General features: G+C 33.5%; 2 protein-coding genes across 2 annotated transcripts in view; both read left to right on the top strand.

The window, feature by feature from the left end:
* Nucleotides 1-418: 418 nt before the first annotated feature.
* On the top strand, nucleotides 419-10,660 carry LOC116019936 (auxilin-related protein 2). Its single transcript, XM_031260333.1, has 8 exons — nucleotides 419-1,183; nucleotides 3,084-3,393; nucleotides 3,468-3,609; nucleotides 3,747-3,847; nucleotides 4,169-4,234; nucleotides 4,905-4,994; nucleotides 9,737-9,913; nucleotides 10,174-10,660. Exons 1-8 carry the CDS (start codon nucleotides 654-656, stop codon nucleotides 10,210-10,212), a joined length of 1,455 nt encoding a protein of 484 aa, XP_031116193.1. The 5' UTR covers nucleotides 419-653; the 3' UTR covers nucleotides 10,213-10,660.
* Nucleotides 10,661-22,292: 11,632 nt separating this feature from the next.
* Nucleotides 22,293-25,940, top strand: part of LOC116021160 (amino acid permease 3-like) — a 5,954-nt gene continuing 2,306 nt past the window's right edge. The window contains exons 1-6 of the mRNA XM_031261770.1: nucleotides 22,293-22,419; nucleotides 23,601-23,709; nucleotides 24,225-24,458; nucleotides 24,569-24,662; nucleotides 25,165-25,379; nucleotides 25,486-25,625. Coding sequence (XP_031117630.1) covers nucleotides 22,414-22,419; nucleotides 23,601-23,709; nucleotides 24,225-24,458; nucleotides 24,569-24,662; nucleotides 25,165-25,379; nucleotides 25,486-25,625 — 798 coding nt within the window. The 5' untranslated portion in view covers nucleotides 22,293-22,413. The remainder of the gene's footprint in view (nucleotides 22,420-23,600; nucleotides 23,710-24,224; nucleotides 24,459-24,568; nucleotides 24,663-25,164; nucleotides 25,380-25,485; nucleotides 25,626-25,940) is intronic.

The following is a 25,940-nucleotide window of genomic DNA, read 5'->3' as shown; positions in this document are numbered from 1 at the left end:
TGGTTTTCAAAGTTGACCCATTTGAGTTAGAAAAATAAAGAGAAAAAGCTTTCAAGTAGCTTTTGTTCCACATTGATTTGGGAAGTGAATTTGCACAACTACTTACACAAAAATATTTTTAAGGCATATTGAATTGTATAGCATAGATGCTCTATCTTGCGCACAGGGGTGTAAATCAAGCACCTACCTTAATAGTATAGGAAATAGTATAGATTGCAGGACGATTAATAATTTTATTTGTAGACAACCAAAATGGGACGGAATTAGTAATAGAGAAGAAAAAATGCAATGGTCCATTGCTAATGATTGGGAAAGCACTAGGTAATTGGCAGTTGGCACGGCGCGGTGACTGCCACTTGAATCGTTGGCATTTGAAACACGTACGTACGCGGTACGCCGACACTCATCAACGAGAGCTTCAAACGCCTTAATAGGGAGAGGGGGAGAGAAAGAGTAAAGAGGAGAGAGAAAGAAGCTCCATTTCACTCCCTTCTCTCTCTCACTCCTTCATCCTCCGTTCATTCCTCTTCTGAATACGATTAATTTCTGTGAGGATTGGTTTACATATTTCTAGAAACTTATACATTATAAACATATACAATAGTGTGTGTATATATACATATATCTTACATATATAAAGGAAATACAAGAACATGGATGAGTTTGGAGTTCTGGTTGAGCGGTATGGCGTCAAGTCGCGTGGAAATTCGACTCCTTTGGCCAATTTAAAAGCTAAAAGCAAGCCCAGCAGTGGTTTCCCTAAAGATTTAGGTTACGATTCGGGGCAAAAATCTTCCAACAATTCGGATCCCTTTAATGGGTCCTTCGTGGATGATCTGGATGGCGTTTTCCGATCCGGTAAAGTTTCTGGGCAACAGAATTATGACAATAGTGATATCTTTGGCGGGCAGTTCCCGAGTTCGAACTCGACCACCGCCCAGCAAAGTCATGTCGATTTGGACACGTTTTTTAAGGGTTCGACGAATCAGAACGGGAATAACAGAAACAATTCGAATTTGAGAGATGATTTTGATTTTTTCGGGTCTGCGCCCAAGCCGAGTGATTCGGTTGATGATTTGTTTGGGAATTTGGGATTCAAATCGGAGGGTGCGAAGAAAACTGTAGTCCAAAATGTGCATGGCTCTGATGATTTGATTCCTGGTTTTGGTTCACATAGCAACAGGTATGGGTGTACTTAATTCTAAATCTTCTGCAAATCAGTTTTTGATATTCAATTATGATTTTCTTTTGAATGTAATTTATCAAAAGCATATGCTTTAGCTTCAGATCTGGTCAGCTGAGTTAAAATTTGTTTCTGAATTTGGAATTGCTAAGTTAATCAAAAACTTAAAAATTCTTTAGAAAATGGTATGGTTTTCTGATTTGTGTGGTTCTTGCAATGGTGCTGAGGGGGTGATATAGCTTTTCTCTTGCTTGCTCTGAGTATTCTGTATGTGGATATAGAACTGTGATCATAAAGGATTTATTTCCATTAGGGGAACTACATAACATCTTAATTCAGGGCTTTTTAGAGCTTAAAATCATAGGCTAAACTTTTGTATACTAATTTTGATAGTATGACAATTGAATATTCTATCCTTATAACTTTTACATTTCAGTTATTGCTAGAATGCTATATTCTCCTTTGGTTTATGTTTTGGACTTGGAATGCAATTTCTTCTACTTTTAACTTGCTATTTTCTTTCTTGGAAAAAAGGTCAAATAAGCCCCTTAAGTTGAGTAAATAGTCCAATTGAGTCTCTAATTAATAAAAAGAAGTTCCATCATGATTCATGACCTCTTAAAACGTCAAATAGTGCAATTGAGTCTTAATATGCTGATTTGGCATTGACTAGACTTCCATGTGTACTTTTATTTAGATGTGGCAGTGACTTGGTAATGAATTGGACAATTTTGTAAAATTTTAAAAAATAATAACAGAATAAAAGAAATAAAAAAAAATTGCTGGCCTGTTTCTGTCGTGCAACAGCCGCAGCCTGTTTTGACAGTAACCACTCCGAGACAAGGGTGGCCATGGCCAATAGATTATTGTGTTCTCATGTAATTCCAAGTCCCTTCCCCCCACTACTCTAAGACGAAGGGCACCCATTGTCTCAGAGTTCAGAGTCCAGATCTGGACCTCTATGTCCAAATCTGGAATCTGGACTCATGAAGATAGCCAGGGCTACTGTCAAAAACCCATGGTTGTTTGACAGCAGCCATGGCTGTCGCTGGACGGAGATAGCCACTGTGGTCTTTGTCCGAGGGCTTTTTGTTTTCTAATTTTTTGAAAAAATTATGTGTACAAATGTCTAATTACATACGAGTAAAAGTACATGTGAAAGCCTAGTTAGTGGTTACCTGCTGAATATGTAAGATTATGACTCAACTGCACTTTTTTGCTTATTTGAAGGGTCTTGATGCAAAGCTCATTTTAGTTAGGGGCTCAATTGCACTATTTGCTCGACTTAGGGACTTATTTGACACTTTTTCCTTTTTATTTATATGCATCAATATTTGGTTTGTGTGCTACAGATATGCAAATTTCTATTTTGTTTAGGCCTACATTTATTTGTTTATTTATTTATTTATCTGAGCCCTTAGTCTTGAATAGAAAGGGTTGGAGAGTGTGTCCTTGAGATCCATCAATTGTAAATTGTTCTTGTTTAATGTTTGTATTGGTTCTCTTAGTGATCGATTGACTTCATGCATATTAATGGCCTGCTTGGGCTAGACTGCTGAAATAATTAGCCATTCAATCATGGTTCATACTGATGGCATTAATTACTCCCACCATCCCTCAAAAAAGTGCCATGTCTGAAAAAAACATGCATTTAAAAATTGCATTAGATTGTAGTTCCCTATTGGATTTCATAAACAGAATAGTCCCTATAGTATTCTTGGGAATCTACACTGAACTTTTGGATTTATTTGAGAATAGTTTTATGGGATATATATAATAGGAAGTGTTGGTGATTTTTGAGTGACGGTGTATTTCTGTTGTGACTAAACGTAATATAGTTATTGTAGTTGGCTTGTTCTGAACTGAAATAGCCTTGTTATCTGCATTTCCTTTTGCATAGTGAAAAATCAGCAAGGACAAGTCACTCTCAGCAATCAAGTGTTCATTCATACAAACAAAGCTCCACCTTTGCTGATGATCCTTTTTCGGTCTTCGAATCTACCCCACCTGCGCAAAATGTTTCTTCCTGGCCATTCTCTGATCCATTGGAGAAACTTGCAGAAACTAATCCGTCAATCAATGGACTTGAGGATTTTGTGAGTGGTAGGGGTACGAGTACCTCACAAGGACAACAACATTATGTTTCTAGAAAAGAGTCGAACGTGAAAAAGACACATAGTGCAGGGGACATATTTGGCAATACCAGCACGGTAGAAACGGTAGCCTGTTATTTGTTGAAGTCTTATACAAATTCAGTGGACTAATATCTCATATTTTGCTCTAGGACCCCATGTTTGACATGTTGTTCAACAATAATGGAGGAGGCACGAATGATAAGTGGACCTCTCATGGTACCCAATCTACTGGAAAGAGCAAATCACCTTTGAAAAATTTTGTTGATGACTTCTCCTCCTCTCTTTTTGGAGGTAACACCATTTTTAATTGCTAAAACATGATTTGCATAGTGCAAAGTTCTTCTGAAGTTATTTCTGTTTATACTAATTTTTAATACAGTAATATTTTGTGATAATAAATTTTTATTTTGTTATTTATGTGCATGTAGACCTTGGCTCGTCATTTGATGAATTCCGTGAAGTAGAAGGAGAAAGTGAAGAAAGAAGAAGAGCTAGATTGAATCACCATACAAGGACCCGGGAGCGAATGGTGCTTTACTGCTTTTTCTAACTTGCACAGTTTATTTATTTACTTATAATAGTTAAACATTTCCATAGTATCAGGAATTCTCTGAAGACTTAAATAGTATCAGTGCTTATACTTAAATCTGAAAATACTCATAAAAGGATTAAAAGATAATTTCTAAAACAAAAATTACATTTAGTTATGGACTTATGGGAATTAAGAAGCTGCCCTATACAATAAACAGTGCCATGAGGATTGTGATTCATTTTTTTTCTCGGAGTGTCCCCTAAAAAGTGCCAGCAAATAAACTGATTTTACTAAATATGTGGTTGTCTCTGTTTCCAGGCTAGAGCTCTGGCTGAAAAGAATCAGCGTGATCTTCAGACACAGCAAGAGCAAGAAGAGAAGAGTGTAAGTTTCTGCTCATTGCCTCTAGCTACAAAAGATTGCTTAGTAACAGTTCATTCTTTTCGTTGAGGGTGATATGCTATTTGTAGTTTTTTTTTTTTTTTTTGGTAAATCCACCGGGTCTTTCTCGGTCTGTTTAACGGTCTGGGTCCACCCGTGTTCGCTCCGAGTCCAGGAGGCACGGGAGCTGGCCCGGGGGGAATCGTCACTTGTGGGAATCGAACCCGGGTTCTCCCGAAATTCTTCCCCACAAAGAGAGCTCACTTGCCACTTGAGCTACCCCATTGGGTTGATATGCTATTTGTAGTTAAAATGGTATTTTTTTAGAATTATGTGAGGTGTTTTTCATATTAATATAACATGTGCAATTTCATCAATTATTAAGGATCTATGCATTGGCTTTTAAGTTTTAAGGAACATCCCTATCCTTGGATTGGAATGGGGGGCTTTTTTATTTGAACTAGTGGTGTGGAAGACTTTGCTTGCCTTACTTCTCAGGGTGGTGGCTTTTCCTGTCTTCTTCACAATTTTATTTTATTTTTTTCATATCAATCAAGAAACAAGAAAACCAAAACAACTAGAAGTTTTTCCTATCAGATATTGTCTGTTCTAAAAGCAAGTTGTCTTTTTATATATTATCTGATAATCTAAAAGTAAATTGCAATTGTTTCAGAGGCTTGCTGAAGCTTTGGATGAGGAAATAAAGCGTTGGGCTGCAGGAAAGGAGGGCAACCTTCGTGCATTACTCTCATCGTTGCAATATGTATGTTCTTTATCAGCTTTGTTGGTTCTTTTCCTATCATTTTCTTAGCAAGCTTGTTTTGTTATTGAGAATTTAGTCTCATCATCTATCTCTCTCTTGAGAAGATTAAAAATTAAACCCTGAAATTCTATTTTCAATTTTTCTAGTGTCCTCCACATAATTTGTTTTTCAATGTTATGTCTTTTACATTATTGGGCTTGTTATTATTTGGAGTGTGCTTGTGTTTTTATGAAATAGATATCCTGTGTTTATAAAGTTCTTTCATGGCTTGATTTTGCAATGCTCTGTTTTTAAAAGTGCAGGAGAGCTTAACTTCCCCAAAAGCTAGGTCAATGGGTCTTGTTTCTCCCATGTGCTTATGATTGTGTTTTGCTCAATTTTCCAGTGTAGGACATTTGTTGAGTCTCCAATGCAAAAACACTACCGTCTCCCTATCATTTGTGAACCAATAACGTTGCATCAATGTCCCACTTAAATCATAATTTTGTATTCATAGTCCATTGCTTTTCTCAGTTGGTTTTCCACTTACGAAGATTTTTGCCTATCTAGCTTAGTTCCTATCCATTATACTCTCTCTATACTCACCCTGCCATGAGGCAAAAGGGCCCTGAAATTGAACCTCCTGTATTTCCTAGCACCACATTTGTCCTTAACACTAATAGTGGAATGCTTTCTCAACTCCATATTTAAACTTGTCAACATAGGAAACATGGTCACATGGGAGCACCTAATATGTAAGGGCCTCTCAGTTACAGAACATTCTTTTTCCAAATTTTCAAAACTTTTCATGTTTTCATATTTTATTGAAAATCTATAAAATATGTCCAAAATCAACTACATTCGAACTTATTAAATACAAACAAACTTAATTGAAATTCAATTGCTTTTTCCTAAAAAATTAATGCAAATGATAAGTGACAATGATATTTTGTGGTGACGGTGGTAGGGATCGGGTTAACTAGGTTGTTGTGGGGTTAGGTCAATTAAGCCATTAAGGTAAGGGTAGAGATAGTTATGAGTAAAGTAAAAAAATGATGGTTATAAAGTTGGTGGTATTAGTGATCATGGCCAAGTGGTAATGGTAAATAGGTAGTTATGAATAGAGTAATCAATGATGGTAATAAAGGTAGTGGTAGTAGTGGCCGTGAGCAAGTGGGTGGGTGGGTAGTTAGTTGTGGCGTGCAGGTAGCTAGGGGTGGGGTATATAGGTGGGTGGTGATAGAGGTAAGTATGCAAGGATAGGGTTAAGTAGGCTGTGATGGAATTTTAGGTAGAATAAGGTAAGGCTAGATAGATAGTTATGAGTAAAGTAAGTAGTGATGGTAATAAAGGTAGTGGTAGTAGTAGCCATGGCCTTCATTTGAGTTCTTTATTTGAATAAGGTTCTTTCATATAGCCTTGGGAGTTGGGAACTCTATAAAGTGGCTTGTTTTGATAAACCTATGTTTGACAAAGCAAACTGGAAATAGTTTGGGAAGGAAGTTGGAAAGAATTTTCTCTATATCCCCTTTATTTTCTTGCAAAGAGAATTTAAGTACAATTCAAACAAATGACTAATTTGCAATGGAAATTTACATGTAAGCGTGCTATGAAAATGTACTAAAAGTATGGCTAGTTGCAACAAAAAGTGAACATCAAAGAAAGATGGAAAATACAGCGCAACAAAAAGTGAACATCAAAGAAAGACGGAAAATACAGTAAAAGTTGGACCAAGTCTTCAACTCCCTCCCATAGTCCCATGCATGTTGCATCACGCCTCCACTCATATTTGGAATTAGGCTTATGCTGACTTCTAGACTCAGGCTCTTATCATGTTTAGTACTCCGTAATATTTATTTATTTATTTTTCATTTTCTATCTTCAGTTTCTAAAAATTTTTGAAGTTCTCATTTCAGGTAGAAAATTATAAAATTTGTTCAAATTCAATTATTTTCCAATTTATAATGTACAAAGTTATTCAAGTCTAATAATTTTTCATATTAAAAGTACAAATACAAGTGATCACTTAGAATGGTATTGAGCAGTGGTGGTGGGGTGGGTAAGCTGTGGTGGGGCTAGGTAGATGAGGGTGTACATACAGGTAGTTGTCAATGAAAGTAAGCAATGATGGAAAAGATGATATTGGTAGTGGTGGATAAGTAGGTAGGTGATGATAGATGCAAGTAGGATGGATGTCCATAGGTAATTGTAATGTTGATTATTAGGTAATTGTGCATATTTTGTATATGGAAAATATATAAAATACTAATAGTGTTATATAAATTCCTTTGTTAAATTGGAAAACAATGGTTTACATTTTTCCCTTTTTGGATTTGGAAATAGTTCATTTTAAACAAAAAACTATTAGTTTTCACTTTTTTTTCCCTTGTGTTTCCAACGGGAGAAAATTTTCATTTTTCTAGAAAAAGTGGAAAATGGAAAGCAGAAAACATGTAATTGCATAGTTTACCAAGTTAGCAACAGAATTTGGAAAACAATTTTTTCTTATTTTTAAAATACAAAAACACACATAATTTTATCTATAATCACTAGTATCATTATTTACAGACTTCTACTGCCATCTATCTATTTACTCCTATTACTTGCCTACCCACTTCTACTACCTATTTACCTATCTATCTACGCGGATGACCTATCTTGCCACACTCACCCTTTATCTACTAACCTATCTACCCACTATTATGATTACATTTGTTACCATATTTTCTATATTCTCTATTCCTCATTTACTTATCCATACCTAACGCACTTACTTGCACTTAGAGATTATTCATATTATCTGAATTAGAACACCAAATTCAAATTGTATTTTTGATTTTAGGTGAGCCTATTAGGTTATTGGTTCGAAATTTCTAGTTATGTTATATCTAGATATAAATTTGGTTTGGGTATTAGATATTAAAATTTCATGTACTTTAGACTCGAAAGATAAAATTATATATATTATGTTCAAGTTGAATGTTAAGAGTCCCACATTGAAAAAAATAAGAGAGAACATATGGGTTTATAAGGCCATGGGTTAGACTAGCTAATTGATTGGATTCAATCTTTTAGTGTGGTTTGGTCCATGTGCATTATAGCCCAATTGAGTATCCTAGTCCAAACGTATATTATAATATGGTATCAGAGCTTATTCAGTCCACTTTTTGTTCACCCGGTTGTCTACCCGTCGTATTTGTGGCGTTTAAGCTTTTGTAAGCCCGCCTGTTCAGTCCACTTTGTGTGCATCGAAAAAATAAGAGAGAACATATGGGTTAGACTAACTAAATTGATTGGATTCGATCTTTTAGTGTGGTTTGATCTATGTGCATTATAGCCTAACTGAGTGATCCCAGCCCAATCTTAGATTATAACACCGAACATTTCCGGAAATATTTTGAATATTTGGTATAAACAAATCACTCGATATTTTGTATTTGTGATTGGAAAATGGGTGTTGGTAAACATGTTTTCTGAACTGGAAAATTGAAATACAGGATTGAAAACTGAAAAATTGAGTTAAATGTGTCCATTGTTTTTCATTTTCTATTTTCTAATTTAAAAAATTGTTGATTTTAGACAGAGCTCTATGTTTTCATTTTCCAAAATTGGAGAACTTATCTGTTACTGAATAGGCCACAAGTGTCCAAGTAATGTATTCAGGCAGAAAAGGAGTTAAGGGAAGAAATAAACAGTGCGCCTAATAGTTGATGCATAATTTGTTAGTTTCCATTCACTTTAGGCTGTTAAACCTGTCTCTATAAACCAAGATTTTATTTCAAGGGGGGTAACACTTGTGTGAGACCGTCTCATGGGTCTCAATCTGTGAGACGGGTCGGATCTTGGGCCGGGTTTTTGACCCATTAATAAAAAATCCAACCCGTCTCACGGATTGAGACCCGTGAGACGGTCTCACACAAGTTTTTGCCTTTTTAGGGTTGTGGTGATGCGGTGTTGTTGGTGCATTCACAACATACATATTAGCTATTGGTGGCTTAAAGTGAGATTTTGGTGGGAACAACACTCCTTGTTAGTACCTGCTTGCAAACAATACAGTTGTATAGATTCCTTAGTTTGCAACTTATCTTAAAAGATTCTTCTGCAAGGATTTTAACTTTTTTCCACATGATCTACATGCCAATAAAATAGGTTGCAACTTTATCTTAAAACAATCTCCAACAGCAATTTGACTTTTTATACAAGAGAGATGCGTACGAAACAAATGGTAAAGTAAACCATGTAAGCACTTGCTTAAAACTTCTAAAAGTTACAGATTCTTTAAATGGAAAAAGTTGTGTAAGATGGATATATTATAGAAATATATATCATAGAAGACAGCTAAATCATATTAATGAAAGTTTAAACATGAAGCACCTTCTAAACTTGTGATCAAAATCGAAAATGCTGCAAATGCCCAAAACTTGAACCTTTTAGAAATGTAATTATTTCTGTGGTTTCTATAAACTGTTTGAAAGTTCATTTGTATTTGCAGTTTCTGACTAGAGATATTTGAGTAGTATTTTATCTTTGCCCAATAGGAAAGTGTATTAGTTCTGTTAGTTTTGTTCTGATCTACTACAGAGGATGCCAATATTGAAGATGTTTTTTTATCATATTGGTCATTGTTGCATGTGCTTCTCATTTATCTTGAGTGTTTTAGGGCTCTTTCTAAGCACTTTTGTTTCTCTTTTCTGAGTGCATGGATGTGACTGAATTTTTGGCAACCCACAGTATAAATCTGATATTGATGCTCTTTTGTACAGGTGCTATGGCCTGAATGTGGTTGGCAGGCAGTTTCATTGACTGATTTGATCACTTCAACATCTGTCAAGAAGGTGTATCATAAGGCAACTTTATGTGTTCACCCAGACAAGGTTCAACAAAAGAGGGCAAGTCTCAGAGAAAAGTATATTGCAGAGAAGGTTTTTGATATTCTGAAGGTAAACCCCTACTAATGTTTGAATTTCTGATTATCCAAATTGTGTTTGCATTATCTTAATAAGTGAAACTCGAAATTTCCCAACCATTTGTATTGTCTTTCTCGTATCATTAGTTGATTTATACACATGCAGCATCTCATCCTTTGCTTGGAGAACATTTTGATTTACTAAATAAAGCTTCTTCACAAAAGATAAAAACAAATTACTGAGTTGTTATGTTGATGTTAATGATTTTGTGTTTCCTTAATGTTTGGAAACAGGAAGCTTTTATCAAATTCAACGCTGAAGAACTAAGATGATCATCTTTGGTGCGTTTTTATTGTTAGTGGACGAACTCTGTTAATCCACATCATAAAGGAAGGAGGGTATGGCCTTTGCAATAGTTAGTTATTGCATGGATTTGTTTATTTATTGTTCTAAATGGTTTTTGCAAACAAGTTGAATACTTCACATACTATGCCCACTTGGGTTGTGTTGTCATAGCTTTTTGCATTGTGCATAATTTGTTCAATTAGATGCTAAAGATCATTGTGTTATCGAGGGTTGACTCTTATATTAACGGCGTCATTGTAGTTTGTGGCAAGCGTTAATTTCATGCTGTGAAAAGCAGCCGCTGTTGTTTCCTTTATGGTTTTTTGTTTTTCTTTTGGCTCATATGTCTAGTTATTATTTGAGGACCTTACATAGCTTGGAATGTGAAGAATGAATGGAATATAAAGTGAGACAATGAAAATCTGTTTTGGCTTCTCTGTGTTGTGTTGCTTGCCTCACTTCAAAAATGCTTCAAATTCATACCCAAAACTTCAATTATCTGTTGCTTGTTGGTGAAAATTCTATGCACTAAGCTGACACGTGCTCACTTGGCGCCTTCTAAAATTTCGAAAATTTCGAGAGTTAGGGTGTTGGAATTGGTCACTTAACAATTGTAATTATGTCTTCTTCTTTTTTTTGGGTCAATATCTGAGTTATGCAAGAATTTCAATCTCTCCCCTCTTCCATTTTTATCTCTTCTCTCTTCTAACAAAGCAAAAGGTTTAATGTGTTTGGTTGGAAATGGTGTTAGTTGTTAATGTATTGGTTGAGAATTCGATTCCTAATAACCTATACAAAAATTTAAGGTTAAGACTTTATGGTCTAGTGGTATCCAATTGTACTCCTATATGGAAGGGTACGTTCGAGTTTTAGTGGATTTGTAAATTTAAAAGTAAAATAAAATAATTATTTAATGCCACATTAGCGTAACATAAGCATTTACCGGGTTAATTAAAAAGTGATTAGCAAAACGTGTTAATAACATTTTCTTTTTGTCAAGTAAGTTCTTCAAAATTAATAGTTTAATTTCTTTTTAAGTAATAGTTGAAGGGTCTAATTTGAAGGATGCTGTGTTAAATTGTGTATAGTGAACTGGTAACAACTATTCACCCCACTTAAAATGGTTTAATCCCTGGATTAGAATATTTACTTATGCCCCGACTTACCCCTTTTTGTTTCTAATTTGATTATTGATTTTTTTTTTTTTTTGGTTCAATTGTTCAGTTGTATTTTTGTGTCTGAGTGACTTATTTGATTTTAAAAAAAAAAATTAAAGTAATATAATCATATCCTTATAAATCATTTTTATGCAACCAATAATTAAAACTAAATAACTAATTTATTAAACAACCATCTATAAACAACAAATAATATCCACTAGTTAAAATAATATCCACTAGTTAAAATAGTTAATATATATAGAACATATGCGGTGAATGTGCCCAGGTAAAACGTGCGGAAAGATGAGAGCCATTGATCTTACCAAAATTAACGTTTAGGATTAACAATGATTAAAAAACACAGTTGCAATTTGATCATTTTTTGAATTGGTTAAATTTAAGGTGCGTCGTGTTCCTTCTTAAGGTGCATGATTTTCATTCTTAAGTGGTTTTTGTGCCTAAGGTGCATCAGTTAATCAGTGAGAACTTTAAGGTGTGTTTTTGTTGAAACTTAACGTGCGTTGTTTTACTTCTTAAGGTGCATGATTTTCATTCTTAAAGTGCGTAATTTGTGTGTTTAAGATGTGTCAGTTGTTGAAACTTAAGGTGCGTCGATCTAAAGCTTTAGATGCGTGATTTTTCTTCTTAAGGTGTGTGGTTTCTGTACTTAAGGTGCGCCAGTTATAATACTTAAGATGCGCCATTTTAAAGTTTTAGGTGCGTGGTTTGTGTTCTTAAAGTACTTTGTTTGTGTGTGTAAGGTGCATGTTTTTTTGTTCTTAGGGTGCGTTTTTTTATTGAAACTTAAGGTGCGTCAGTCTAAAGTTTCAGCTGCATTGCTTTACTTCTTAAGGTGCGTGGTTTGCTTTCTTAAGATGTGTGGTTTGTATGCTTAAGGTGCTTCAGTTGTGAAAACTTAAGTGCATCGGTCTAAAGCTTTAGGTGTGTGATTTTCTTTAGTAAGATGAGGGACCCTTCATACATTATACTATAAAGGTTGTACTATATAATATTTTGGACAAATAGACCCCTATCGTTATCTTTTCCACTATTGTTAGTATGCATTTTACATACAAGTAACTTTCAAAGATGCATCATTTGTTTTTGTTTTTTTTTTTTTAATACTACTAACTCTATTACAATGCAGTATCTATTAATAACTACTTTCTCAACCTATTGAAGCACAAGAGTCAATATTGTCTCCACTGAGACTCGAACCCACCACCTCCCGTATAAAGGGAAGGGTTTGATGCCACTGGACTACAAGGTACTTGGCTGCATCATTTGTTCATTTGTTAGTTACGTTAAAATGATCAATTGGCAAATCACCAAATCTCTTTGATCACTAAAAACTCTTCATATATGCAGGGTTAGCAGAAAATATCTATTCAAAGTTGGACTGTTATAGACCAATATAATTATTTGCACACTCCAACATGATGGAGACTATTTAAATATGTAGATATGTTATGGGCAAGTGATAAACACATTAGTTGGTTCTAAAGTGTCTCTTACTTTTCCAACTATGTTGCTTTTATATATCACTGGTCTGATAGAATAAAATTAATGTATAGAATAAATGATGAATGAGAATGAATAATGTTATTGTTTATGTCAGCAAAAAAGGATATAGAGCATTGTATTTCACTCCTCATTGTGTGAGTATGTGAGTAAAGTTCTCGCCTTGTGACCCTACCCGGCAAAGGACCACACGGAGGTAAACCAGCCTAGGTTACTCATAGCTGACCGGCTCAAACCCAAGGACTATCTCTCGGCTACAAGTGTAACTCTCTTACCACTTGGGCTGCCCTTACGAGCAACTATAGAGCATTGTATTAGTTAGTATATATATTCGCTCGTGCATATACAATAAACTAGTATTTGTACGCGCGATGCGCGAAAGTTAATGCCCAATATTAAAACATTAATAAATATAAATAATTAACATTTTTAATTCTAATTATATATACAAATATAGTATAGGTATTTTATACACACACATATATGATTTACCATGCATAGAAATTTAATTAAAATATAACCAACCATTAAATTAATTATATAATGATTTTACTAAAATGATAATTAAGGAATAGGAAAATGATATGATAGATATAGGTGGATGATAATAATGATGGAGTTAAAAACTAACGGTGTAAGGGTAGTTTTGTATAACAGCAATGTAGTAGGGACAATTTTGTCTAATAACGTTGAAGTGTATAACATTTAAAGTAAAATGTACAAATTTATTAGCATATAGAAAGAAGGACATAAATCAATGATATAACCTTGATTGAGACTTATTAAGTTTTTAGATGTTATTTTAATTATTATAGCATGTGATTTGTAAAATATGTGTTTATGTTGTGTGCATATTTAAGTTTGTGTGCACAGATTTGGGATCATGTGTACCTGTGTTTTAATTTAATTTGTTTCATATATATTCTCTCTCAAGGCTCGGAAAAAACAAAATTCACACAATTCAAAGCTAAGGTCCCGGCCCCTACTGACTTCGTTCGCATACACACCACATCAAGGTCTAATAACGACATGAAATATGAAAATTAAAGTTTAATTGATAGTTATTTATAGTATACTGTAGGACACCTACCCACTAATGGCCGCAAGCAGATCAATACTGGAAGAAGAAAAAGAAAGAGAAAGAGAAATGGCGTGGCCCCTCATGAATTTACAGGGCGTTAGAGGCTGCCGCCGCCGCACTACACTCATGTATAATGCTCAATCCCACCCCACTAATTAATTACTGTATATTGTTTCTGAAATCAGTGTGTGTGTTTTTTTTTTTTTTTTTGAATACTACTAACTCTATTACAATGCAGTATCTGTTCATAACTACTTTCTCAACCTATTAAAGCACAAGAGTCAGTATTGCCTCCACTGAGGCTCGAACCCACCACCTCCCGTATAAAGGGAAGAGTTTGATGCCACTGCCACTGAAATCAGTGTGTTAGGAACTTAGGACATCAAATTTGTGAGTGGGCATGCACGTTATATCTGTATCAAACCATTAAACTTGGGTTGGTTGCGTGTTGCACGCTAAACGTTATACATACAGGAGCGGAGCTAAAAAAGGTATGTAGGGGGACTAAAATTACAAAAAAAATTTACAATATCAATCAATATCAGTAACAATCATACATCATATATATACCATACATAATTATACTATGTATTATATTATTGATAATAATTTTTAATGATAATTTATATAGCAATTGACACTATTGATGTCAATCGATACTTTTGTTGTGAAATTGGATGAATCCTCGCGTGAACAATTGTGCAACACAAGCTTTGTTTTCCTCATTTAACTTTAAGACTTTGGGGGGAATTCATAGTATAACCTGTTTGGGACATGTTATCATGGGGATCAATAAAAAATAGTCAGTATCCAAGTAGCCTATCAAAACCATATCTTGGTTTCTTGCATAAATGTCAAACACTTTGTAATTCAAAAAATATTGGAGGATGTGTTAAACACTATTTCAATATTTCATTGTAGAAGGAACGCTTAATATTACTAGCTATTTTATCGCGAATACAATATCAAGCATGATATGATTATGGAACTTAATTCTGGTCCTAATGTATTGCTCCAACGACAATGACGTAATGGAGTGTGTTAGGACATCAATGAAGTAGGCGAATACAATGCTCAATTCCTCCCCACTAATTAATGATATTGTTTCTGAAATCAGTGTGTTAGGACATCAAATTTGTGAGTGGGCATGCATGTTATATATGTATCAAGCCATTAAACTTGGGTTGGTCACGTGTTGCACGCTAAACGTTTTGATATATTGGGCGGAGCTATAAAATTATTTATGTAAGAAGATTGAAATTACATGAAAAATTTACAATATCAATCAATATCAGTAACGATCATACATGATATCATGACATAGACCATACATAATTATATTATGTATTATTGATAATAATTTGTAATGAATTAACAATTGGCATTGTTGTCAATTAATATTTTAAAAATTTTCACATAACACAAAATATATACAATAATAATCTTGTTTGTCACTCTTTTATCAAATAAAATTGTTATTTATTTTGTTGACAATGTTTCTTTTTTTTTTTTTACATAATCAACTTATATTCTTTTTACTATTTAACTTAATATTCCAAATTTGAAGAATGAGGACGAATTTCAAAATCACAAATTAAAGAATCAATATTAAAACTAGTTTTTCAAATTTCAAAACTAGTATTTTGAATTAGCAAATTTACATCCTAAACTAACTAATTAATTACTTGATTTATTTAATTTTATTTGGTGAATTTAGACTTCAATATATTTTTTGGGCTTATTTAATATATACAAAGTAGAATAGTTTTTTAAAAAAAAATTAGGGGGTCAATTTTTTTTTAATATAATAATATATACATAAATATTTATTACGGAGTAATATTTTTGAGTAGGGTAGGATGGTTGGGGTCGGGTGGGGGGGGAGGGGCCTTCCTACCCACCCGTGTGTGTGCGCGTATTAGTGATCAAATGAGATCACCTACTCTTGTGAGACCGTGCGAACTTGTATATGAACGCACACAATTCAAATTTTCAAGTACACACAATCTACCATGGAGTAGTTTGTGTGCAAGTCTCTTGACGCGTCAACTGGCACGTGCACTGCACTTGCCCCAGCTGGGCAGCATCTTTGCGCGAAATGCGCAAAAACTGAGCCTCTCTTCTTCATTTTCTCTCTCATGTGGGTCCCACAAAAACCATCTCTTGCAGCAAGACCCCAAAAATTCTCTCTCCTCCACATAAGCCTTATTTGCCTAAAAAACTTTGAAAAAACCATTAATGTTATTGCCCTAACACTTTGGTTCACGAAATAAGTTAGGAATGAAATAAAATTCTCGGGAATAGACATATTTCATTGTTTGGTAAGCCATTTTATCCTTGGAATAATATTTTCAGGCATAAGTCATTCTCATTGGAAGGGGATATTTATTCCGAGGGGCTGATATTATGTGAGTTTCGAGTTGTCTTGTATAGATTTTTTTAATACCTAAGTTATCATTATTTTTATTATGTATTATAAATGTATTTTATAATAATAATAATTTTATTAAGTAATTTTATCATTTTAATGTTTATTTTATTTTTATTTTTAATTCAACCAAACAATAAAATATAATTCTTAAAATTTATTCTTTTGATAAATAAAAAAATTAAATTAAATTTCTATCAATTCCTTATTTCATTCTATATAGGTTTTCTATTCTCTCAAAATTCGTAAACTAAACATGATGTTAATAATTTGATTTTAATTTGTTGGCTTGATGAGGTTCAATGTCCGATCCCTACAATTGAAAGGGTATGAAATTGGTATTGTTTAGATTCTTATGAAGGAAAGGGTATAAAATTAGCCCTATTGAGATATATTTTACAATTTAATATTATTTTGTAGTGGGATATTCATAATTGAGGATTTGAGGTGCAATACTTTGGAATTTGGTATGGTTGTACAATTGCTTATGTCGGGGTGTACGGAAGGTACATATCCATTGGAATTTATTTGTGAATTATATTAATAAACTCTGAAATTTTACTCTCTAAATTTTATTTAATAAACATTGATAAATTACTTTTTTCATATAAATTTTAATATGAGTGTGCCTACATCAAAATTTTGTGTATATAAGTGAAAATTGTGAGTAAAAAATAGAGTATATATAATATTTTTCAATTTAAAATGAACTTGTAAAGTTATGGTTCTATCAAAATGGAATAGTAATTTTCAACTAAATAAAAGAGAACATACGACTCAACTCACGTGTAAATACAAGTAATTAAGAATATATTTCACTGTGCGACACATATCATTGCATATAATAGTGCTGACATTTTTTTTAATTAATTTATAATCATTTAAAATTTTTAAAAAATGACGATTTTAGCTTCTTTTTTTTTTTTTTTTGGTAATATAGTAATTTCAATTCTCGCCCCTATTTTGGACATGATATTTTTTATATTATATTTTTTTTATAACGTGGCAAATTTATTTCTTAGATTGATGAGGATTGAGGAGTGAGGACGGTTGACTCCATTATTTATTTTGTTGTATTTAAATAAAAGTTTTTATGTGGCATACATAATTTCTAGGTGTTTATAAATGCTATTTGACAAGATTAACAGCACGTGCCTATCCTGCCATCCATATGAAGATGAAGACCACAATCTTGTAGAAAGATTTAAGATGAAAATACTCACATTCAAACTTGAGAAATTATAATAAGAGTTAATGTGACATGGGTCTTTCGATTATGGTAGTTTTATCACGTTTAGTCCTAAATTTTTAAATTGACCATCCTTTTGACTTTTAAATTTAATCATTCGTAGTCCAAGTTAATCACTCATGGTCCTTCAACTTTCGAATCGCAACAAAGTCAATAGTACTAACAAAAATCAGGGAAGATATGTTTAACAATTTACCATTCTTCAAAATTTAGCGGCAAGGATCTTTAGGGCCTAAGATTAGTGCAGTTCAATTGAAAATTTTGGTGCGAATAAAAGAAAAATAATATTAACCCCCCAAAAAATAGAGTAAATATTTTGTGTCAAATTTTCAACTATATGAATAATTAATTCTTATTTTGTGGTGGAAGCACCGAACATCCAGCTCTTATTTACTTTATTAATTAATTAATTTTTTCAACTATACATCAATTGGATTATATAACCATCGTTCATAGTGCGATTCCATCTTTGACCAAACCACTATGGGTTACAAGATTCTAAAGTTCATAATTAGAAATTGTGAAATGCACGAGGACTACTTTAACTCATAACCTATACACAATATCACAAGGAAAGGAGGGATTTCATTCTTTTATAAGTAATGTTATAAAAATTTAACTTTACAAAATCAACCACAAATCCTACATCTCATATATATCAAATCATCAAAATAAATGTACTACCTCCGCCACATTTGATGTGTCTCATTCGATTATCGATACTTGACTAAAGTTATTTACAATTCAAATTTTCATAATATTAAATTTAGAAACAACATTATAAGTACTATTAAACCCAAAAAAAAAATTAAAAATTATAAGTGAATAGTTGAATACTATTAAAAATAAGCAAAGAATAAAGAGTTGATTTGACTAACAAATAGTAAACATGACAAGTAAAATGAAACAGATAGAGTAATAAATTTGAATGCAGAAGTTGGAAGACTTTTCCCAATACAATATGTATTATATATTGTGGGCTTTAATAATGTGGTGCAAGTGGACTAGGCCCATTAAGCTATAGTTTGGATTGGACATCTAGGTTTAGTCCAATCCACCATATGCCTATATAAGCCTGCATTGAGGGATGCAAGACAGACAATATATAGCACCTACCTAAAGGCATGGTACTCATACTGCTCAAAAAGTAATACCAGGACACCATCTAGGGTTCTGAGTTAAGTGTGAGGCAAAACGGCTAACACCCTGCAGATTTACTGTTCACGAGACAACATAACAAGGCATCAACTATGGCTAGAGATCAACACGATTTATGCTTCCGCTACTACGAGGTTAGGTTACTCATAGATTCATACTGTATGTTTAGACAGTATTATTGTTCTTACATTTGATATCAAGAGCCTTTATAATCTCTGTCTGGTTGATTGTATTGCCTATATATAAATCAACATTAATTTATATGATTTTTTGGACTATTGAAAATTAATTTTGGCATTAACTTTGCACGATTTTAATTTCTTTGGATTCTGAAATTATGTTTCATGATTGTCTATTGTTTATGAGTTCATAGGAGAATTTTTCGAATTTATTACCTGGTTTTGGTCTCCAACTTGTTTTTTTTTTTTTTTCCGGTGACTGTCACTGAAGGAATCGACAGCTATAGTTTATTAAAACAAAAAATCTGTTGTTTTTCCCTTCAAGCGAGCTGTTATATGGCGTTTTTTTTTCCGGTCATACTACGATTCGAGGGTCATATCCTCAGTCCACAAAGCAGCTAGGCTCCATATGTGGCAAGATGCCGCCGTGCTGGTGCGACACTACGTGGCCTAGCGCTGGATTAGAGCTGTTCGTCTGTGTGGCTATGCGCCATGAAGACAACGCATGGCTGGCGGCAATCCAGAGAGTCTCATTTCTCTCGTTCCAGTTTCCGTAGAGCCCCGATATGGCATACTCCAACTGGTCTTCCTCCAACCATTGCCATGCAGCGACAATAGGCAGCTCACTTTCATGCCAAACACGCTGGGGAAAATCACAAGAGATGAATGCGATGGTGCGTCGGCGGCGGTTGGTTTTGGCATTTGGCATCGCTATTTGGCGGTCGGTTTGCGTTACTTTCCCCTCCGGTCGCTGGCTTTCCGATTGTTCACGTCGCCGCTGATGACAGTTGACAAGGGATGAGGTTGACGGCGCGGCGTTGCGACGAAGGATGTGTTATAAGTGCAAGTAGTTTGTGCAGATTTACAAGTATTAGAAGTGTACATATTTTCACTTACAAGTGCAAGTAATTTACTTGTTAACATTCATGCACCTAGGTGCAACTAATTATACCGTTAGGTACAACTAGTTATAACGTTAAGTGCACCTAGCATTGATGCTCAGTGTACATTTTACTTGCACCTGTAATACATTTTACAGGCACTTGTGCACCTTTTTTCACTTACGAGTGCAAATAATTTACCTTGTTAAAATTCATGCACATAATTATAACCTTAAGTGCAACTACATCTGGACACGTGGTGTGCTGCGATTCGTTCTCAGTTCTCTCCTTGGCCTATCGTTCTCATTTGAATGCAATCCTATATATATATATATATATATATATATATATATATATATATATATATATAGAGAGAGAGAGAGAGAGAGAGAGAGGGGACAAGTGGACAACACCTCCCCGTGAGACGGTGAGACACAACGCGAGTGCACACAGTCTACTTTACGAATGCACACACCCTAAACTATGTGCACTCATTTATCTCTTTCTACCTCTGATCTTTTAGTTTATCTAATAACTAATTTTACAAAATATTTTAAATTACAATTAATCAGCTTAACAACTCTCGAAATTCCACTACTACCCAATAGTTTTTAACTTTTAGCAAAGTATATATCAAACAAAGCCAGAATAGTAAAAATAATAATAATAATAATAAAATAAAAGTAATAAATTTGTGATGATTAAATTTGAACAGTGAATAGCATTATAAAAAGAAAAATTAGATATATAAAATTGGAGGGAGGAAAACTCAAAAGTGAAAAACGAATGCGTGTGTGCAAAAATGCGCTGTTTAATTGGACTAAACATTTGAGCTAGCTTGCGCAAATATTCGCACAGCAAAGCGTCACTCTTTACAAATTGAAATTCATTATTAAAAAAAAAAATGACCAACAAAAAAGGAGGTCGGAAACAATATCTAAATTTCACTTTCTTTCCCCGGCAATGGGAACTAAAGATAAGAATAAGATACTAATTAATGATCTGTCCATGAGCGGCACTCATTATTTTTATTTTTATTTTTATTATTCTTTTATTTTTGATTATGAAAGGCAAGTTCCAAGCAAGCTACTAAGACTACTTTTAGATTATTCCACAACTAGTGCAATGGAATGTTTGAGACTTTGACTAGCTAATGATATTTAATTGACAATATTCTCCCAATTGGGCAATTGATAAGCAAGCCTCATTGCCTTGTATGACAAGTTTGAAGTCCTCACACCTAATTTCAAACACAATAAATTAAATTGAAACTCCACTCATACTAGTATACCACCTTTTAATTAAATAATATCTAATATAACCTAAACCCATCAATTGACTTAAAACGTTGTGATCAAGTGATACTAATTTTATAATGACTTTATTTTTTCTTTTCAATAAAAGAGAGAAAGAAATCAACAAAAAATTACATAAATCACATCAAAACACAAAAAAGATGGGCGCCCTTCGGTAGTATTTAAAACACATGCAAATTCAAGGGTAAGCTATATAGTAAGAGTAGCGATTCAATTGTCACACATATACTACAAAAAAAAAAAAAGATTTGTGACTATAAAAGTAAATTGAAAGAAGCATGTTAAATTTTATCATATAGACCATTAATGATGAATTTTCCGACGTCTAAAGATAGCAGTAATTAAAAATAACCTTGTTAAATTGAAATACCAATGAATTTTCAAGCGAAATTTAATTTTGAGACGTACTGGTATGTCAAAAAGTTATACTACATCAGTACATTGGAAACTCGTCAAAAGTTCATAAAAAGTTTACAATAGAGTCTAGAGTACATGCATTGAAAATTTATGTTATTTTTGGGTATTATATTGACCTTTTTATAAATATGTCTCATAATATATACAATCATAGCCATGGTAATGAAATTTGTTTACAACACTAATCAAATTCTATTGGATATCTATAAGTATTCCTTTAATTCTTAATCTCTCTCATCACTATTTATATAACTAAAGAATCACTCTTAACTACAAATCTCTTAAAACCTTTGGCCGCACAAAGCTTTAAGTCTAAGAATACAAACTTTTATTGTACATACAATGGGGAGATGGGATATTAGCTTCAAATCTCTTAGCTTATTAGAATATAATACAAAATATTTGGCCTGTCACTCTGATAGATGTAAACATGCATATAGCATATAAATAAATAAATATAAATGATAGGTTCTGATTGTGTTGTACACTATCTTTGGACTACAATTATTTAACATTATATTTATAAAATAATGATATCAAAGGAACCGAATTCCCCTTCACCAACGATGGAGGAGAAGCAATTCACGTGGGAATATAATTTTCTCTTTCCATCAAAGGTTGTCTTTTAAAGAGACAGATTAATATATATTTTTATTACATTTTGTGCATTACTATATAAAGATGAGAAGTTACTCATTTCCCAAAGCAAGGCCAGCAATACTCAAACTACCCAGCATAGTAGATCGAGTGCATACATCGTACGTCTATTGTTCTTCTCAAAGGAAATAAAGCTAAAACATGAAGGTAAAAACCCTTTTTTTTCTGTGTTTTTCTGTCTACTTCATATGGCATTGTTTCATGCATTATTATATTATTGGTTAATTCATATAATATAGTGCTTCTAATGTACAAACAGAAAGAAGAAATAGGAAAGAAACTGTTTCATGGCATGCATCATTTGTTTTTAATGAATGAAAATCACAACTAGAATTCAATTTTAAAGCAATATCAATGAAAGTTATTAAAAGATCGTGAAAGAATATAAAGAAATGTTAAATCTTTTGCACGCAAGAATTTAGTTCTTTAAAATATTAAAGAAAAGAAATAAATAAATAAAAACATGTTTATTGCATGTTGCACATGCTGTAGAGCTTTTCACATACTTGTCAGGCGATTAGAGTGATCATTAGTTTGGTCATCACTCCGATTCTTTTAGCTTTTATACATTTTTTTAAAACACTAAGAGCATCTATATCAGTGAGAATTTTGTCACGGTTTACTTAAACGTTGTAGCTTTGCTTTAATTTCCTTTCTCAATAAGTGGGTCCCATAAAAATACATCTCTTGCAAGAGTTAAATGCTACCAAAAAAAAAATTCACCTCCCACATCAATAAAGAAAAAGAAGAAAAATCACCCCTTATTTTTGCACTGTATGAAAAGCCCTTAAAAATCTACTAGTATAAATACTCTTATAATTCTTTACAAAATATTATATGTTTTATATTTTTTTTTCTTTTTGAAACATGTTTTATTATTTCTCAATCTTTTTCAATAAAAAAAGAAATCAATGTTCCACCATGGAATATTAAAAAAAAAAAATTTAATGAAAAGACATGACATGAAAGGAGTCAAATGAATTAATATTTCTAAATAAATTATTGTTGACAGTAAAAAAAAATTAAAAGTGAGGAAAATCTTTAGGAGATCCCGCCAGTGCGCGGGCCACCTCTCCTGCAGAGTCAAACATAGGCGGCCAACGGGAACAGCCGAACGGCTCTTAGTTCCCATACATACACTACTACTTATATGCCCTTCCACCACTCCACCAAACTCCATATATACTTCTCATTTCTTCATCTTCCATGCAAGCTTCTTAATTAGCTTCAGAAAGTATCTGTCTCAGATTCTCAGTGGCTCATCACAGCCACCCATTCTACAGATCAGAACTAAACATATTTTTTAATTTGTTTGTTTTGAACCAAAGATGGGAGAAAACGCCGCCAGCGCCGCCATGCACCAGAAAGTGTTCGACGTCTCAATCAACGTCGGCGAATCCAAGTGCTTCGACGACGATGGCCGTCTCAAGAGAACTGGTAAGCCTTGGAATTATTGAACCCATAAAATGTTATGACAAGCCCGTAACTTTGTGTTCTGATATCACTTGTTAGATTAAGAATTGGTCAGTACACAAAAATTATACCTAGTTGTGAATGTATAACTTTATTTTCTTTTATCTTTTTCCTGTTGAATCCCCAAATTTAAGTGCTCCTAACATTCCAATCCTACAGATATTTGGGAGTATGTAAAATCACCCTAACTTAGTAGCCCAGCAGACATGGTCAAATGTCAAAAGGATCTATCCACTTTAGACATAATCCCACACAACAATTGTCGAGTTTTAAACCTTAGTCTTTTTTCTCAAATATTGTCTAAAGAATCAGCGAGTTAAGCCCATGCACGCTTTATTCCAAAGTTATAAACTTGACCATTTAAACCTCTGCCAATAATCTCTTAGCCACCTAGTACTAAACTTGAGATATAAAATATCTTTTTTCTTTTATGGGGTTTATTTTGGATTGAATTATATATTGTACCTTGAACGATATAGGGACTGTTTGGACTGCAAGTGCACACATTATAACCGCCGTGATCGGGTCTGGGGTTCTGTCCTTGGCATGGGCGACAGCCCAGCTTGGATGGGTTGCCGGCCCCACCGTGATGCTTCTCTTCTCCTTCGTCACCTACTACACCTCCGTCCTTCTCTCCGAATGTTACCGTTCCGGCGACCCCGTCGACGGAAAGAGGAACTATACTTACATGGACGCCGTCCGGTCAAATCTCGGTACATACTATACATATATACGCTTCTTGGGTTCACGACATGGGCCGAATATTTCGGGTTGTTGTCGGTCTGTAATAACTGACTGGAGTTATGTTTGGTTGTTCCTGCAGGTTCACTTCAGGTCAAGATTTGTGGGCTCATTCAATATGCAAATCTGTTTGGTGTTGCTATTGGTTACACCATTGCCTCTTCCATAAGTATGATGTGAGTATGGGCTTCAATTTTGGAACTATTATTTATTTATGGGAAAACAATATTTTATGTCTTCATAGAATTATGTTTCACTTATGAAAATTTGGTCCATGTTTCATAATGTTACATTTTTAGTCTTTAGTGTTATATAATTGTCAAATTCTGATCTATTAACATATATGATTATTTTTATCATTTAGAATCAATATTCATGATTAAAAATGACTCGTACATGAAAAGAATTAAACTTTAACCATGAATAATATTGATTCTAGATGACAAAAATAAACTCATAAAAATGAGTTTATTGACAAAGTTTGATAATTATATAACACCTCAAAGACGGGGAAGTACAACATAATGGACAATTAAATTAAATGACTAAATCTGTTTAAATGAATTAACATGGACCACATTTTAAAAAGTGAAACAATTCAAGCAAAAAGTGTTGTTTTCCTTTATTTATTATTCTTTTAAAAGGAATGAATATTAACCAAGTATAATAAATGAACAGGGCAATAAAGAGGTCAAATTGCTTCCATGCAAGTGGTGGAAAGAACCCGTGTCAGATAAACAGCAACCCATACATGATCATGTTTGGTGTGATAGAAATCATTTTCTCTCAAATCCCAGATTTTGATCAGATTTGGTGGCTTTCAATTGTTGCTGCTGTCATGTCCTTCACATACTCCACCATTGGGCTTGGGCTTGGAGTTGCAAAAGTTGCAGGTAATTAATTAACTTTAAATCCCCCCCTACAATTTTCAGATTATTGTATGAGTGGTTGGCCGGTTTTTAATTTGCTGAGTTGTTTGGGGAATTCTTTGGATTGCAGAGAATGGGAAAGTCCTAGGAAGCCTTACTGGAATTAGCATTGGAACTGTGTCTGAAATGCAAAAGATTTGGCGAAGTTCCCAAGCACTTGGAGCCATAGCCTTTGCCTATTCTTACTCCCTCATCCTTATTGAGATTCAGGTAGATATATATCACTAACTCTAAATAATTATAGTTTGAGCAGATCAGCTATGAGCAACTTAACTTTAGTTTGGTTTACCTCCTTGTAACTTTTTATTGATTAGAGTCACAATACAGGATTTACCCATTACACACTCTCCATTATTGTACACTTTCTAGTAGTGACAGAGAGTTTCTCTCGTCATCCAAAGAAAAAGCCACCTTGGTCAATAATGAGAGGATACTATTACAAAAAAAAAAAAAAAAAAAAAAAAAAAAAAAAAAAAAAAAAAAAAAAAAAAAAAAAAAAAAAATTATTAAAAAAAAAAAAAAAAA

This window comes from Ipomoea triloba, chromosome 5, assembly GCF_003576645.1.
Source record: "Ipomoea triloba cultivar NCNSP0323 chromosome 5, ASM357664v1".
Taxonomy (NCBI): Eukaryota; Viridiplantae; Streptophyta; class Magnoliopsida; order Solanales; family Convolvulaceae; genus Ipomoea; species Ipomoea triloba.
The sequence above is the reverse complement of the archived record's forward strand: the minus strand, read 5'-3'. Positions and strand labels throughout refer to the sequence as shown.